Source organism: Sinohyriopsis cumingii, chromosome 8, assembly GCF_028554795.1.
Source record: "Sinohyriopsis cumingii isolate HCF-2022 chromosome 8, ASM2855479v2, whole genome shotgun sequence".
NCBI classification, from domain to species: Eukaryota; Metazoa; Mollusca; class Bivalvia; order Unionida; family Unionidae; genus Sinohyriopsis; species Sinohyriopsis cumingii.
Window position 1 is genome coordinate 74,643,407 of NC_142968.1, and position 16,183 is coordinate 74,659,589.

At 34.6% G+C, this 16,183-nt stretch overlaps 1 protein-coding gene across 1 annotated transcript in view; it reads right to left on the minus strand.

The window, feature by feature from the left end:
* Positions 1-16,183, minus strand: part of LOC149793822 (uncharacterized) — a 90,942-nt gene that overhangs the window by 21,906 nt on the left and 52,853 nt on the right. The window contains exon 9 of the mRNA XM_089966471.1: positions 937-1,106. Within this exon, the coding sequence (XP_089822597.1) occupies positions 937-1,106 (170 nt within the window). The remainder of the gene's footprint in view (positions 1-936; positions 1,107-16,183) is intronic.

Here is a 16,183-nt window from a genome sequence, read left to right on the forward strand (position 1 = left end):
CGTTTACATCCTCATTGCCATTATTTTTGGGCATGTATGACTAAATTAATTGAAAATTTAAATAGGCTAAATATATTTAGTAACACCAAAACATTATATATATATATATATATATATATATATATATATATATATATATATATATATATATATATATATATATGACAAAAATTGTTTTAGTTTCCTCCTCCACCTCCTTTAAGGGTTAATGATATATTATAAGGCATTTACCTTCGTTTCAGTTATATATGAGAGTGTGTTAAAAATAAATATGTCAACTTTGGGGACTGAAAAAAGATAACTACAATTGCCTGCCTTTTCTCAAGCAATTTGTAAAACCCATAGCCTTAAGGGCAGTCATAAAAATTAATTCAGACGTATTCATTAAACAAAATGCTTATCAATTTACAAATTGCAACATAGACAGAGATAGAGACAGATACGTACAAACAGTGAGTGTGACCCCAATGCTTTCTAAGTTGCACCGAAAGGAGCATAACTGTATACATAACCAAGGTATCGCATGAAAATCCATATCTAACATGTAACATGTATCGAAATGTAGGTCAGTAATTATGCAAGCCTGTTCTCAAACATATTTTATTAACTGTTTACGTATTTTGTGACTGGCTATTTAAACATTCCATCAGCTCCCTCCTACGGGGGCTGCATTCAATTGTAAAACCGTTATCACATATAAGGACTACGCCCAAGGTATCCCATAAGTTGTATGCGTGAAAGGTGAAGCAGTTGGGCGGCATTATTCGAACATGCACGCAGGCATCTACCGGCAGCCGGAATCACATACTCTCAGTCTTTTGTACGAGACGCGGTGACAATCAATGTAGGAATCTTCATTTTTTTAATATTATGACTTTAGCATTAATGATCAAGTCTTGGTGCTCAGCATTTTCTTGTTTTGCTTAAAGTTCTTACCTCATTAAATATCCATGTGTAATTGACGTGTTGTGCATTTGACGTACAATTTAAACTTCCGTTGCCATGGTACGTCAGTGACGTTGTCCCACTTATCACAGCGTTGTATACGGTACTCGTTGGTCTTGTAGCTTCTGTGATTGGTGGTTGACTGCTTGTACGGTACAGCGCTGAAAGGAAGATTACTATTCTAAATGATTCTTCACTGTACGTTATATATATATATATATATATATATATATATATATATATATATATATATATATATATATATATATAATGATAATAATAATAATAATGATAATAATGGTAATAATAATGATAATGAGGACTTTGTATAGCGCCTGATCTTTAGAAGATCTAAGCGCTTACAAGATTACACAACACCTATAAGATATAAAAAAAACATATAATGATATGATTACAAGAATAAACACCATGAAATTAGAAAAAATGAAAAACACGCTGAGAATATTTAAGGTAGGAAACATTATTAGGTCTTTAAGTTTGTTCTTGCAGTCGAAATAAGTGGGTTTTGAGAGCACTCTTGAATGGGATCACTGTATCTTTGTGTCTAAGTTCAGTGGGCAATTTATTCCTCGTTGTTGGTCCCCGGTATGCAAAAGAACGCTGTCATATGACTTTGTTTTCATAGTGGGAATAATGAGTATACGATGGTCAGAAGAGGAGCGTAAGTATCTTGCTGGTGTGAACACATGGGCGAGGTCGGAGAGGTATGTTGGAGTAGAGTCTGACAGACAAACGTTGCACAGAGAACAAAATTTGTGTTTGATTCTGGATCGAATAGTAGACTACAGAGCAGGGGGAGGAGTGCTATGATCCTGGTACTCTAATTATGATCCGAGCAGCTGTGTTTTCAACTGGTTGAAGTTTCTTGAGCAGATTTTGAGATGAACCAGACAGAACTGAGTTACAATAGTCCAGTCTTGAAAGTAGTAATGAACACACAAGTGTTTTAGTGTCATCAACTGAAAGATGTTTGCGAATTGAGATGATGCGTCTCAACTCATGATATGAGCAATGTGAGACTCCGGTCAAGAGTCACATCTAGGTTTCGTACTGATTGTGTGCATCTAATGCTGGTGATACTGATATTTATTGTTTGAGGTAAAGGATGTGAATAAGAAAGTCTTTAAGTTGTGATCAGAATTGCCTCAGTTTTATCATCATTCATCTGTAGCTTGTTAAATGTCGTCCATGATTTCACATCAGAAATGCACCTCTCTACACCTTGGATGGTAGCATCACCTTCAGTTGGGTGGCTAGATTTGTATATTTGGGTGTCTTCAGAGTACAATTGGTGAGACACTGCATGATGATCTATGACACTTGAGAGCGACTGAGTGTATATAATGAAGAGGACAGGTCCAAGAACAGACCCCTCTGGAACACCACAACATATATCAACTGGGCCGGAGTGTATTCCATTTGCAGAAACAATTTATGTCCTGTTGACCAAGTAGGACCTGTAGCACGGTAAGGCTGCATCATTAATGCCAAATACATGCTAGAGACGGTGAAGTAATATATCATGTTCTATTGTGTCAAATGCTGCAGACAAATCAAGGAGGGTCAGCACAGAAATATGTCTGCTATCCAGCGCAGAGAGAATGACATTAACTACATTTAGAAGAGTAGTTTCAGTACTGTGGCAAGGGCGATATGCAGATTGTACATTGCGAAAAGGACCGTTTGAATTCAGATGAGATACAAACTTGGAAAGACCATTTCTAAGATTTTTTGACGAATTGGAGATTAGAAACTGGGCGGTAGTTCCTTAAACGTGATGATCTAGTGTTTGGTTTCTTCAACAGAGACTTTACAATGGCAGTTTTGAAAATGATGGGATTTCCCCGGATGAGAGAGATGTATTAATAACATCATTTAATGAAGGCAATAAACACTCATGCAGCAGTGATGTTGGAATTGGATCAAGTTCACATGACTTTGGTGCACTAATCATCAGGATTGTACGTACGATATCCATAGATAAAGGTTAAAATGCTGCTAATGGTTGCATCTCATATTCTGTATCCCAACTGTTTGGTGACGGCGAGTCATTTGAAATTGTGGTGTCAAGCTTATCTCTAATGGTTTGTACTTGGTCATGGAAGAAATTTGCAAATATGTCCAGAAGGTCGACTGGAAAGAAGGTAGATGGAAGTGGTGTATATTTGTTCCTTGACTTCAGCTTGTTAGTAATCCGAAGAGCTCTTTGCAGCTGGAACTGTCCATGATCTTAGTAGTGTAGTGCGCTAATTTCGTTGCATGGACTATATATGTGACATTCTTCTTAGTGGCTTCATCGATTTGCTTATGAATAGTTAGTATGGTGGAAAGCCAGAGCCTCTCATCTTTACGGCGGTCACTTTTAGCAGTGCGAAGCTGGTTTCTCTAACACTGCTGTACCATGGAGAACACTTTTGAATTGATACTCTGCACTTGGTAGCTGGGGCATCTTTGTCGAGCAACGAACGCAGGCAGTTATCGAGTTGTTCTGCTGTAGGAGGTAAGAAAGTTGTTAGGTTTGCTTGGATGTCGTGCATTAGTTTGGTTCTGTTTATCATACGGAGGTTTATCTTATTAGCAGATAAAGGTGGAGGGTTAGGGAATGATACGTCAAGATAGCATATAATGCAGATTTGATCTGATGCAAGGTCATGTGATACCAGGGAGGACCGTAGAATGTTATCATAAGGTCTATGAAGAATCCAGTCTAAAATATGACCATGTTTGTGGATGGGTTGGTTAACTGACTGTTTGAGGTTGAAAACATTAATGGAATCTAGTTTCTATGTGTTTGGGTTTCCGAGACAGCCAAAGTAAAAGTTGAAATCTCCAAAAATAATCAGGTTGCCACCTATCGAATTTCCATTCTCCAGGAGATTCGGAAGCTGCTCCACACAGAGAGATTCGGCCAGCTTGTTTTTTCTACTAGGAGGGCGGTATAGGCAGAAAAATGGACTGATCTTTTCTCCAGTGTGAGTGTGGTTTGGACTAGTTCAAACGATCTGTGGTCGAAAATTAATGTTATGATGTGGTTAAGACGTTTGATCATGGAGTTCTTTGTGGTGACAGCAATTCTACCTCCGCGAGAGTTACGTGGGTACGACTTAATGGCGAAGCCTCTGGGTGTTAGATCTGCACACTTGGGCTCATCGCCTGATGTTTTTAGCCATGTTTCTGCCAGGAAAAAGACGTCAATGTTCTGGTCGTTCATAAAATTAACTATTTCTGTGCGTTTTTGCGGTGGTCCTACTGAATGGGCATTGAATAATGCAATATGCAGAGGTATCTCTTGGATAGTTGGCACAAAGGTTGATGAATTAATAGGGATTTCAATTAGGTTATCTTAATTAACGGTCGAATTTGTTTTTAAACTGTTTAGCCGAAATAAGGGAGATAACTGGAATTCTACTTCTCTATAGAACTGTGTGTGTGCCAACCTACACATACAACCAAACCTTCTTGTTTCAAATTTCTGTACCAGTTAATTTAATATTGAAGTCATCGTAAATGCATTTGCACATGTATGTTTACACCACCTTCTTTCTACCTCGTCTTTAAATACGAGTATCTGAAATTGCAGTGGTGATCAAACAATCATTATCAACTATTTCAATTTAAGGGATTATAGATTAAGACTGCCTATTAATTTTATGCACGAACATGTTGCTTTTATTTTTACATTCAATGGTCTTGCATCAGATCTAGAAAATGTTCATCTATAAATAGCAAACACAACTATATCTTTAAATTCTAATGTTCCCATAAATGATGGTCGGAAGAACTGACTGTCATCTTAAAGTATCCTATTGTATTTTCCACTTAATTTATAGTGTTGATTTACCTTATAATTTTCGACAATAAATGACTTCTGTTACCTTTATCTCAAAAGCAGTGTTAGTTTTGTTTCAAAATTTTTTGTAACTGTAAGAACACTGTTCAGTGAATGCACGTTCCTCTTTTTGCATATGACGTTTTTTAAATATGATGCAACATTTTACGGGTACGAATTTCACTCACGTAACATTCATTAACCAAACACAAAGCCGATCCTGGACACGAATTTCAATCGCAGAAAAATTCGTTTTCTTTTCCTTTTCCTTTGTTTATTTTTGACAGCGGGTACCATCTTATATCTCTCGTAATAACCTATTTCATATTTTTATTTTTCCAGTTTTTATGTTCATAACTTTTAATCAAACTGGTGTCTAACTTTTGCATGCATTCATTACATCCGAAACTGCAAATATGTTAACACTCTTTAAGAATAATCTTATTTAGTTCAAATTCCAATAAAGACATATTTGATCGACGTAAGCAAGTCATCACAGGAAACACACTCTCACACACACACACGCTCATACATGCATACATGCATGCATGCATGCATACATACATACATACATACATACATACATATATGCTGGTAAAGTAATACTGACAAACATTCCTTAATGGATGCCAGTAATGACTCCATCAATGGGCGAAGGACAACGGTTGCTCTCTTTTATGAGACAATGTGGTAAATCAATATTATCGTGGTTGACGATGACCACATACAGTGTGCATAGTAACATTAACGGTTTATTTACATGAAAAATATCATCACGACAAGGTGTGTCAGCACAAAGACATATATATGTTGGTTTTCAAGATGCTACACAAATAAACTCACAAACACGCAGTCCAATGATATTTGACAAACTTGGAGTTAGTGAAGTTTCATTAGGGATAAAAGGGCATTAAGAACCAGCGGTGGACATGCTACTGAACTTTCATAATAAGCATGGGGCACGTGCATATCATCGCTTTATTACATTCATGGGACGTGAGCAAAATGTTGATTCTGGTCTGCAAACATCACAGCTAGATCGTATAACGCTGTATCCAATTTATTACTTTTCGCTGGACCGTTTGAATTTAGTTAAGATATCTGTCGTTGATATACGCTTTCGAGCTCGTGTGTTAATATGAGTTATTGCTTCTTATAGAGCAATAACTGTCATACGTTCAGATAAAGTGATGGTTCTTGAAGGTATTAGTGGACGAATGAGAGTCATGGACGCCCCAGTAGAAAACATGTAGTTAAATAGCTCATGATATTAAAATGACATATCATCATGTTAGTGCAAGTATGACTCCGGGTCAGATTAAAAAGCTACAATCAGTATCAGCCAAAAACTATGGAATACCAATATCACTAAAAAGAGATCGGATTACAGGTGGTCAAAGTAAACTATCATTGTCAGAACGTCAACTCAAGCACTTCAACAACGCCAAACGATGAAATACGGGTATGAAACTTAATCTTTTTGCGGGTGCTATTAAAGACGCAGTCAAGACGGGTGGTATGTTTTCACTTCTTCCAGCTATACCAGCGTTAATAACCGCTTCAGCCCCAGCTGATGCAAAAACAGCTGTATTTCATGCTGTATGACCTTCTGCTGGAATGACATTAAAGAAAGCGACAGGAAAAGGAATAAATACTTCAAAATACAAAACAAGGGGTCTAGAATTACCAGGAACCTCTCACTGATACGGAAAAGGTCTGACACTTTCAAGAACACTTCATTAGACCTAAGCATCTTCTTCCAATGCAAAATATTGATTTAATTGATGCTGTTAAAATACATTAAATATCAAAAACTTCAGAGGTGTTTGTTTTTGCGTGATCATTTAACAAGACAATCAAACCATGTTGAAACCGGTATCGTTAATCTCGACATAAGTTCCAGTACAGGTACTCATTGGATTGCATACGCATTTGATGCACGTGAATTTTTTTATTTCGATTCGTATGGACTGGCACCAACAAAAGAATTTCTAAAATATGTCAATAACTATAGAATAGCTGTAAACAAAATACTCCCTTCTGGTATTCAGCATTACCAATACAGACAATAACCGATCCGCCAATATGTAGCCTTGAAGCAATTGCTGTACTCGACGCTGTGTCAAAATCTTCCGATTCACCTCATAAAGCTGTAGATCCGTACAGGAGTTATTTTCTAAATAATAACTGCTAAACATATAATGGATCATAATTAGGGAAGATCTTCTTCTACCAAAATGAAATGAAGATGATATTGATTTGTTGAATTACACGACTGGAAAAAATCTTGCTGATCTTATGAACCTACCTGGAGTTGACCGGGATGAAATTGTTATTTTTCAATATAAATGCGGTGTTTTAAAGACGGGTAATATTAAGTGGGTCGATATAGCTGGTAGAGTTCTCGGTGCTACCAGACACAACAATGCAGCAATTACTGACAGCGGTAGAATCAGAGACTCAAACGTTTCAATAGAAACTATCACAAATGATATTATAAAAAGTGATGCTAATCGTTTACGATCCACCGGTTATACAAATTCTGATTCTCTCAATATGGCTATAAAGAAATGAATGATCTTGGAAAACCAGTATCAGACAACGACGCTGTAAGAAAGAAATACATCGACAGTAGAAACTCCCAAATGATCAACTCATTAGTTTCAATAAATAATGAAATGCTCACATTTTAATCTAACTATACTACTCATTTGAACATATTTATAAATTTTCGCAAAAGAAAAAATGGAAGTGTTAATGATTTCTTTATACAACCAGTAGTTACACTTATTAAACTCTCTGAAATTAACACAAAACTGGGCAATATTAAAACAGCTATGTCAGACATTGAAACGAGTAGGTGTTATCAGAGATCCTAAATCATTTTCAGAGCTAATCACGATAGCGCAGAGTAATATCGTTGATATTAGAAAAAAGCTAGAAGATGCTCACAGTGGAATTCCTGATATTTTTTAAATGATTATTCGGATTAAAATTCATCACAAGCAGATCATCTAGGTGGTATACTCAGTATCATCATGATCGTCAACATGGTCACCGCAAAAAAACGCTATCAAATATACCGCGGACGTCACTGGTGTGTATAGGCTGTCCGTGTTCAGCGGTGCAAAATTTAGGATATTTACCACGTAACCCTGGCGTCATTCCACCGATATTTGTTATGGAACCGTGACTTTAGTTTTAAATAAAGGAGACGATGAAACATGTATGCTGGAATCATCTAATAAAAAATTAACTGCGGCGTCTTAATAGTGGTGTTTGCAATTTGTAACTGAAACACCTCTATCGATTACTTCGTAATTAAAATATAATGAATTCTCCAATCGACGTTCAACATTACAGCTGCAATCAAGTATGTGAGTGGCAAGCCAAACTGATAAATATCGTTGACGAGTATACAGTAAAAGAAAACAAATATCGCAGACGTGTAGTTGTCGTTGACATAATTGTGTATTCGACGTCGACTGTTATGGCTGGAACGGGTATTGTTATCAGTAATAACAAGAACATCACCAGCAATTATATCAATTTGTGTTTCAGCTGCAACAACAATTGCTGGTATTCTTAATATCATCGTCAAAAAAAAGTATGTACATGTACAAATAAAAAATTGCATGAACATACAAAAGTAACGATGATATCAGCAAGCTCAACAAATCCTGATTTCAGCGTAAATTTTCCAACTGAAATTCTAGTTAATGAAATAACGTTATCACAGTTACGAACATATCATAGTTGGCCAAATATTAGATCAAAATCATTTGGTGGATTACCAGAAATAATGCACTAGTATTTGCAGATAAAAAATATACCAGAGAGAACTTTCGATTGGCAAACTGTTGGAATTCCACGTTTAATTATCAACTTGAACGACTCAGTGATGAATTACATCGCAGAATTAAATCTGTTATTAGTATTAGGCTGTCATGAGGTTCCGCCAGAATATCAAGGACCGTCAGAACTGAAACTCGCTGATTTTATCATAGTCAAGAAAATATTCTTAAAGAATCCAAAATATCAAAGAGCCTATGGAGATACGCTACACATGACATAAGAGAAAAAATTAGTTTACTGTATATGATAAGATTCCTCATGTATTACAAAGAAAATTGCATGATTTTATGCCGGAAACTAGAGAAGCATATGTCGATGGATCATATATTAACACAATTTCTACAAATCTTAAATATGAACTTACACGTGTACGCGGTAATTTACGAAATGTATTTTCTAGTATAACACTAATTATGAAGAAATAAAACATTGAACAATAAACCATTTGAACCAGGTTACATCAGCTCTTGATCATGTTAATGAAAATATCGTTACAGCAGTGACTGACCCCGGTAAGGAAGGATTTGGTGCTGAAAATGTTAATATATCCAAAAACGTATTTAAGCAATTATTTTAATACGGTTTAATATAACCAACGAATAATTTCCAACGTTTGTAAAACCAGAATTTAAAAAAAAAATCAGTCAGCGATCTTATCGATGAAAACATTCCCTAAATACTTGACACATGGAAATAAAACAGCCCCACCAGCAGATATTTTCTAACATAACAATGATCCATACGGCGGCGGCAGACATATTTCGCCAGGAATTGTAAATATAACATCAAAGATTGCAGTCAATCTTCTATCTAATGCAATTGATTTCAGTCTCAGTTTGATCTTGAAAAATCCACACAGGTTAAGCAGGGACATATTTTATATACATTTGCACCTTAAGTACGTCCTGTATAATTAATCGTACAATAACCCATTAATCCGGTCTATTTGCGATATCATAATCCGCTATTATCAAGGATGCATTTCAAAATTACTGACAAATCACCACACTTGCGTGATTTGAGATACGCAATTTCGAATTTGAATATGTATGTAAGATCATAGATCTTCACGTTAATAATTGATTTTCAATCCTGACTCCTAATCAGGGAAAATAAAATATTTTATTTTTGACAAAGTGAAGACATTATTTTTGACTGATTCTTGTTCCTATTTCAGGTAAATGTTACTCAAAATTATAATAAAATTCTCATATAAAGCAGAAAACATTATATAATGATAATAATAACAATAATAATAACAATAATAATAATAATAATAATAATAATAATAATAATAATAATAATAATAATAATTTCATCCTTGACTTTGTCAAGAAACAAATAAATGTATTATAAGAGAATTTATTTTTTACTGATTCTTGTCCAGACTTCAGGTAAATAATACTCAACCTTGACTAAGTCAAGGCAGTTAGATTATATAATTTGATGAGGAAAATGGTACTCGAAATTGTGAAAATCCTACCGAAAAACAGACAATTACCTAATAAATATTATTATCAGAAACAAATATCAGAATAATATTATTGTCAGAATAAATATTATCATCAGAATAAATACTATCACCAGAATAAATATTATTATCAAAATAAAAATACAAAATTGTATTCTTTACTAATTATTGTTTTTGCTAGAGTAAATATTACTCAGAATTTTGATTTTGATCATCGATCACATTTCATAATTTGATGGGGCAAGTGGTATACAAAATAGTGAAAATTGGTCAAACTTTATATTTTGATAAGGATAAATGTTACCATAAATAATAAATCTAGGAATGATTTCATAATTTGTTGTGGTAAATGCTGCTAAAAATAATATTTATAGGACTGAATCTGAATAAATATTGAAATCTGAACATATAAAAAAAGTCTGAATTCCTTGACAAAGTCAATGATAAATATTACTCTGAATAACAAAAATCTGAATCCCTTCACAAGGTGAAGGATACATATTATTATCAGAACAAATAGTATTATCAGAATAAATATTATCATCAGAATAATTTTATTCTTAGCTGATTGTTGAATTTGCTTGGATAAATGATATTACAATTATGAAAATCATTCAGATTTTATAATGTTATGAGGTAAATGGTATTTACAATTATAAACATCATTCAGATTTTATAATTTGCTAGGGTAAATGCTTCTAAAGATATAATAGGACTGATTTTCATAATATGATGTGGTAAATAAAATACTAAAAATAATAGTATAGGACTGATTTCATAATGTATTGGGGTAAATGATACTAAAAATAATATTAATGGATTGAATCAGAATAAATATTATTATCAGAATAACTTAATCAGAATCAAAATAAATCAACCTGAATAAATATTATTATCAGAATAAAAGATAAATCTGAATCCCTTTGACAATCAGCTATAAATATTAATTATCATAATTGTCATTGGTTTCATAAGAATCCGTTTACCCAGACAAAGCTGAAACGTTCGCTGTTGCCATAACGTTCAATTTCACAAGCCTCTTTAGTGACGTTTTCACTTTTTTCGTAAAGACTACGGTCACGGATGACAGGGCATTTATTTTCACGGTCTTACATACTCTTTCTGAATTCTCTTACGCGTGCATTAATGTTTGTTTTGTTTTGTTTGTTATTCGTGAAATAATTCTGATCTAAATTTTTCAATAAAGCGTGAGAGAGATACGAATTTCTCAACTTCTGTATCTTTGACTGTCTCCAAGGATTGAAACATAGATTGTGGAATCAGCTTAATGAATCGATATTCTGCTAGTAGTGTAGATCTATCTTCCAATTTTCGCTGCTGTAGTAATTCAAAATCACAAATAATTTCTTCAGGATACAGTTCATAACATTTTTTATACAGTCATGTTTTAAATGTTTTAATTACAGAAATAATCGCATTAATATTTTCGTAATTCATCATACAATAAATATATCTTTAAAATAGAATTATTAACAAGAAATAAACCGTATCATGATGAGCAATTATCATTCTACGGAGTCCCTTCTTATTTGCCTTTGTGCCTTTCTATAGGGTCATTTGGTGAGACATTTCTTGTGGTATTCTTGGCACCCCACGAGGCTTTTCTTTTGGCTGACATTCTGTCTGAATGTTTTTGTGTGGGGTAACCTTCAGTGAGATTGAGAGCTCACATCAGGCTACTGTTTAATTTTGGAGGCTCCACAAATTCTTGCATAGCCACCCCCACAGCGAATCCTTACACGAATGTTTTATTTAAAGATTCAGAGGGTTATCTAGGCCTATTTTTTATTTATACTTCTTCGTAAATGCCGATTTGCGCATTGTATTTCCGACATGTTGTACTGAAGGTATGCAAATATTATTTATTCACCAGTTTCTGTATTTACTGATTTAACGACCCTAGAAAATACATTATATTTCCAAGTACGACAAAATGTATTATTCCGACTCTCTGTAATAGCTCGTAAATCACTCAAGGAATTATCTTTGTGATCTGCAATAATATGATTCATCACAAGTCCGTCTTCGATTACTACGAGAAAACACGCGTAAACAAATATGTGACAAAGATAATTCTTCTTCCCCCCCCCAAGCTGAACGTGAGATAACCAGCAGTTTTATCAAAACTGACTTTTTAATCAACAGTTCCTAATTACACCATCATGATATGCCTCATGATATTTGATATTTGACGAAATATCCCTTTTCGTACTCTTTGTAGGTGAAGTCCACAGAATTCGTTTACGCAGGCTTTGCTACAGTGATTTGTAGAACCTATCATTAGCAATCTACAGTTGTTTTTTGTTTGAATCGTTATATATATATATATATATATATATATATATATATATATATTTGTCTTAATGTTAATATGGAACAATTTGAGAGGTTATCTACAATCAACTCTTCTAAATATAGATTCGACAGGGGATCCCAGGACTTGCGGAGCCGAGCTCTGGTTGATCCGACGGAAACTGATTAAAAGTATTCCTGGCGCCAAGAAAGTATTTAGCGACGATGGTGCAGCTTATATGTGGTCAACATTCAGAACCTTTCACAATACCGACGGTGTTGTCGATGCTACAATGAATGACCAACGAGCAGCGACGATTATTAATTATCTCGATAATCAAAAATATTTTTTAAAATAAATATTATGGCGAGCTAGACGATCCTTGGATTAACCGTTACAAACATGACCCAGTTGGATTACATAACACTGGAAATATTGTCACGTTAAATAACAAATCTAAGCCAGAAATGTGGACTGGTATTGATAAGCAGTATTATGAGCAAGCGTATTCTGTAACTGCAGTCATTTATGCAATATATTCGATAAATGATAAAGATAGCGTTGATTATTGCAAGCCAATGAAACTTTCGAAAATAAACTGTGTAGCCAAGCAAATTACAGAACACTTCACAAACGCGATACGTGGAAATAAACGAACTGATCTAAGACGCAAAGAATAAACGAGTGAGCAGAAACTGTTAGAGATACCTAAGCGTCTATCCAAAACATTGCCGAACTGGGAAAGAAACTAAAATGCCCAATAATGGCAAAACAATAACCGGAGATATTTTGTACAAATCAAAATATAAATCGATCGAAGCTCCGATAAATAGTGTTGATCATAATGAGCATGCGTGGGCGGTGACAATATTTCCTCGAGACAGAACAGTTAAATTTAATCAAGGAAATATTTTCAATTTTATAAATTAGTTTAGCAAAAGTGATCCTGTATCTGTATGGTTGTTTCAAAGCTCTGAAGATGATAGTGCTCTGATAAGACCAGACGAAAGTCTTTGTATCGAAGAAAATGTTTTGATCTGCTTGTAAGACCTAATGGTGAGATTTATCGAACAGCATTTCTTCATACAAAAATGAAAGATCTTGCCTTAAGATATAGCGGTTATGAACATTTACTCAGTAATTGTTTTAATTGTTCCATCTGTCGCGGCTCATTTAGCCAGAGAGCGAAATTCATGGAAGTCGACTTGGTTTGATTTTTTCGATGATGTGATATCAAGTTGTGTCGAATACGGACATCGTGGAGCATGGAATACCAAATACAATTACATAAATATGATATTTGATATAGCAGCATGTTATCTTGGAAGTTTTCTTGGAATCGGAGAATGTTCGGAATATTTTAAGAGTTTTGGACAGCCAACCCATGAAATGATTCGAGTTTCTTTAAACGGACCTCTACCAGATTTTGACGTAACGGGTTTTGCACGAATTGCATCATTTACGTTTGTTGAAACTCTTCTACCGATTTGTTATGTCTGGTTTGGCAAACAATTTTCAGAAAACACGTGGGCACCATCCGTATTGTTATGATACATGCTTGATTCAGGAATTTGTATTATTGTTAACAGTGAGTGAAATACTAATGTCGTATGTCCACAAAAACAAGTGTTGTTAAAAGAAGAAAGAATAAATCTTTGGATCCATTTGAGGATGACGATACGATTGAATATGAACATAAACTAGCAAAGGATCTGGGTAGAAGGATAATTGGAAAGTTTACGCAAGGTGGTTTATGTCATCGTAAACTAAAGTGTTGTAGGATAATTATTGACGATGCTGAATTTGACTTAATCATCGCCGATACAATAAAGAAGAATATGTGATTTAGCCAAGAAACAGTTTTCTTGTCAGATGGAAGTACATTAGATACAATTGTGAGTTACATTGATGGCGACCCACCACAGTATACTTATTTAAGGTCTTCGATGCTCGCGTATGTTTCAATAAATCTAGTGTCGATGGTGAACAGATTCCCTAAATTAGCCGTTAGAGTAGCGACAGATTCGTTTTATATCGATAAGAAACATGCAGTTCTTTTCAAACAACTAAATATCGGCATTGAATCATTATGGTGTGGATGGATATTGAAAAAAGAACTACACAGTTATGAAAAAGCTGATGTCGAGTGTAAAAAGACTTATTTTGATAATCAAGAGACACTGTCATCGTCACCATCGATATAGGATCATGTTGCCAGACATACAACAATTTATCTAAATTAACCTGGGGTTCTGTTAAAACAACACGTGTGATCGAAGTATTTAGTTGAATTTATATGGTTGTATTAACACCTACACATAGATTCGCCAGGGAAATGAAAGAGCGAGTGGTAAAATCTAATACTTATCATAGCTTCTTTCGGTGGAAGGGTGATAAATGGACTCCTGAACAAATGGGTGACAAATATATTCCAATGGTTATTATCTGAGATGAAATATGTACCGTTTAATTAGAAACATTAAAATTATTTCTTGATTGGTTGTTAACAAAAAATAATGCTGTAATAATGGGTGGCGTTCATGGTAAACCGCCACCGAGGAATTTTGTAGATTATTATGAGGAGATAACTAACGATCATAGAGCGCTTGATCCAGAATTAAGAGAGTTTAAGAAATAAATCAGACTACAACTAAATAAAATGCAGTGTGAAATAATGCGTGAAGTAATATCAGAAACTCCTATGAATTTTGTTTTGAGATTATTGGAGACCAGATGATTTGATAGTTTCAAGTGGAAAGGTAGCTCATGACACACTTCAACAACAATTATTTATGTTACATAAAGTAAAATATGAAAATCTACCCGTACCAGTGTGTTATCGACCAGCAGATACTCGACGGCAAAATATTGACGTTCAAATTCCAGGTTGTGGTAGCAAATCTTGGATTAAATGTTATTATTTTAGTTCCTGTCAATGTTGTTGAGAGCGCGTTAACGATGGACAAAACTCCATAGACGCTAGTATATGCTATAATGATTTATTCGTCACAAGGATCTGCTATTTCGGATACTGATATTTGGATTGTTGATGGTCGTATTGAATGTCAAAATTAGTTTATCTCGAAGTGTCGTAAATGAGAAGAATATCTCAGCCGCGGATGATTATTAGACTTCACAGAAAACCAAGTTCAGGAAGCCAATAACGATGACGTAGTAAGATAAATGTAGTTATAAGCAGTGTGACGAAAATGATCGCGACTTTGATTTCCAGTGTAAATTTATCATGACGCTGAAACAACTACATAATAATCATTGTGCGAGCCTTACACAGTAATGTTGTGGCAGTATTTAAATAAAAATCCAAACGTTTACCGTAGATAGAATAATTAGTGGCCCTGGTCACACACGCGAGAATGTGATGCTGACATGTCTTGAGTGTAATCGGCGTCGTGGAGCTAGTTCCCCAAAGTGGGATCGGTGGTAATTATGTGTCTTCAGAAATTACTTGTAATTGTTCAAGCACAAATCCACTTTGAGGAGCAGTTGAATTTAGTCTGTAGATTCCAGGTCTGTCCGTGGATCATATCACGCTGGAAATGTTATGTGTTGTCACACTTCAAATAGGATCAGTTGCTCTTTTTTATCACCTTCAAGTTCACCAGTTCATATAAATACCACAGAGTCACATTACCTAGTACTAGTTGTTTTTAAAAGTCATGTCGTTATATTTTTATATGTTTTTTCTGATCACATTAGTAGGTTTCATAGAATTGCACGAGTATTTTCA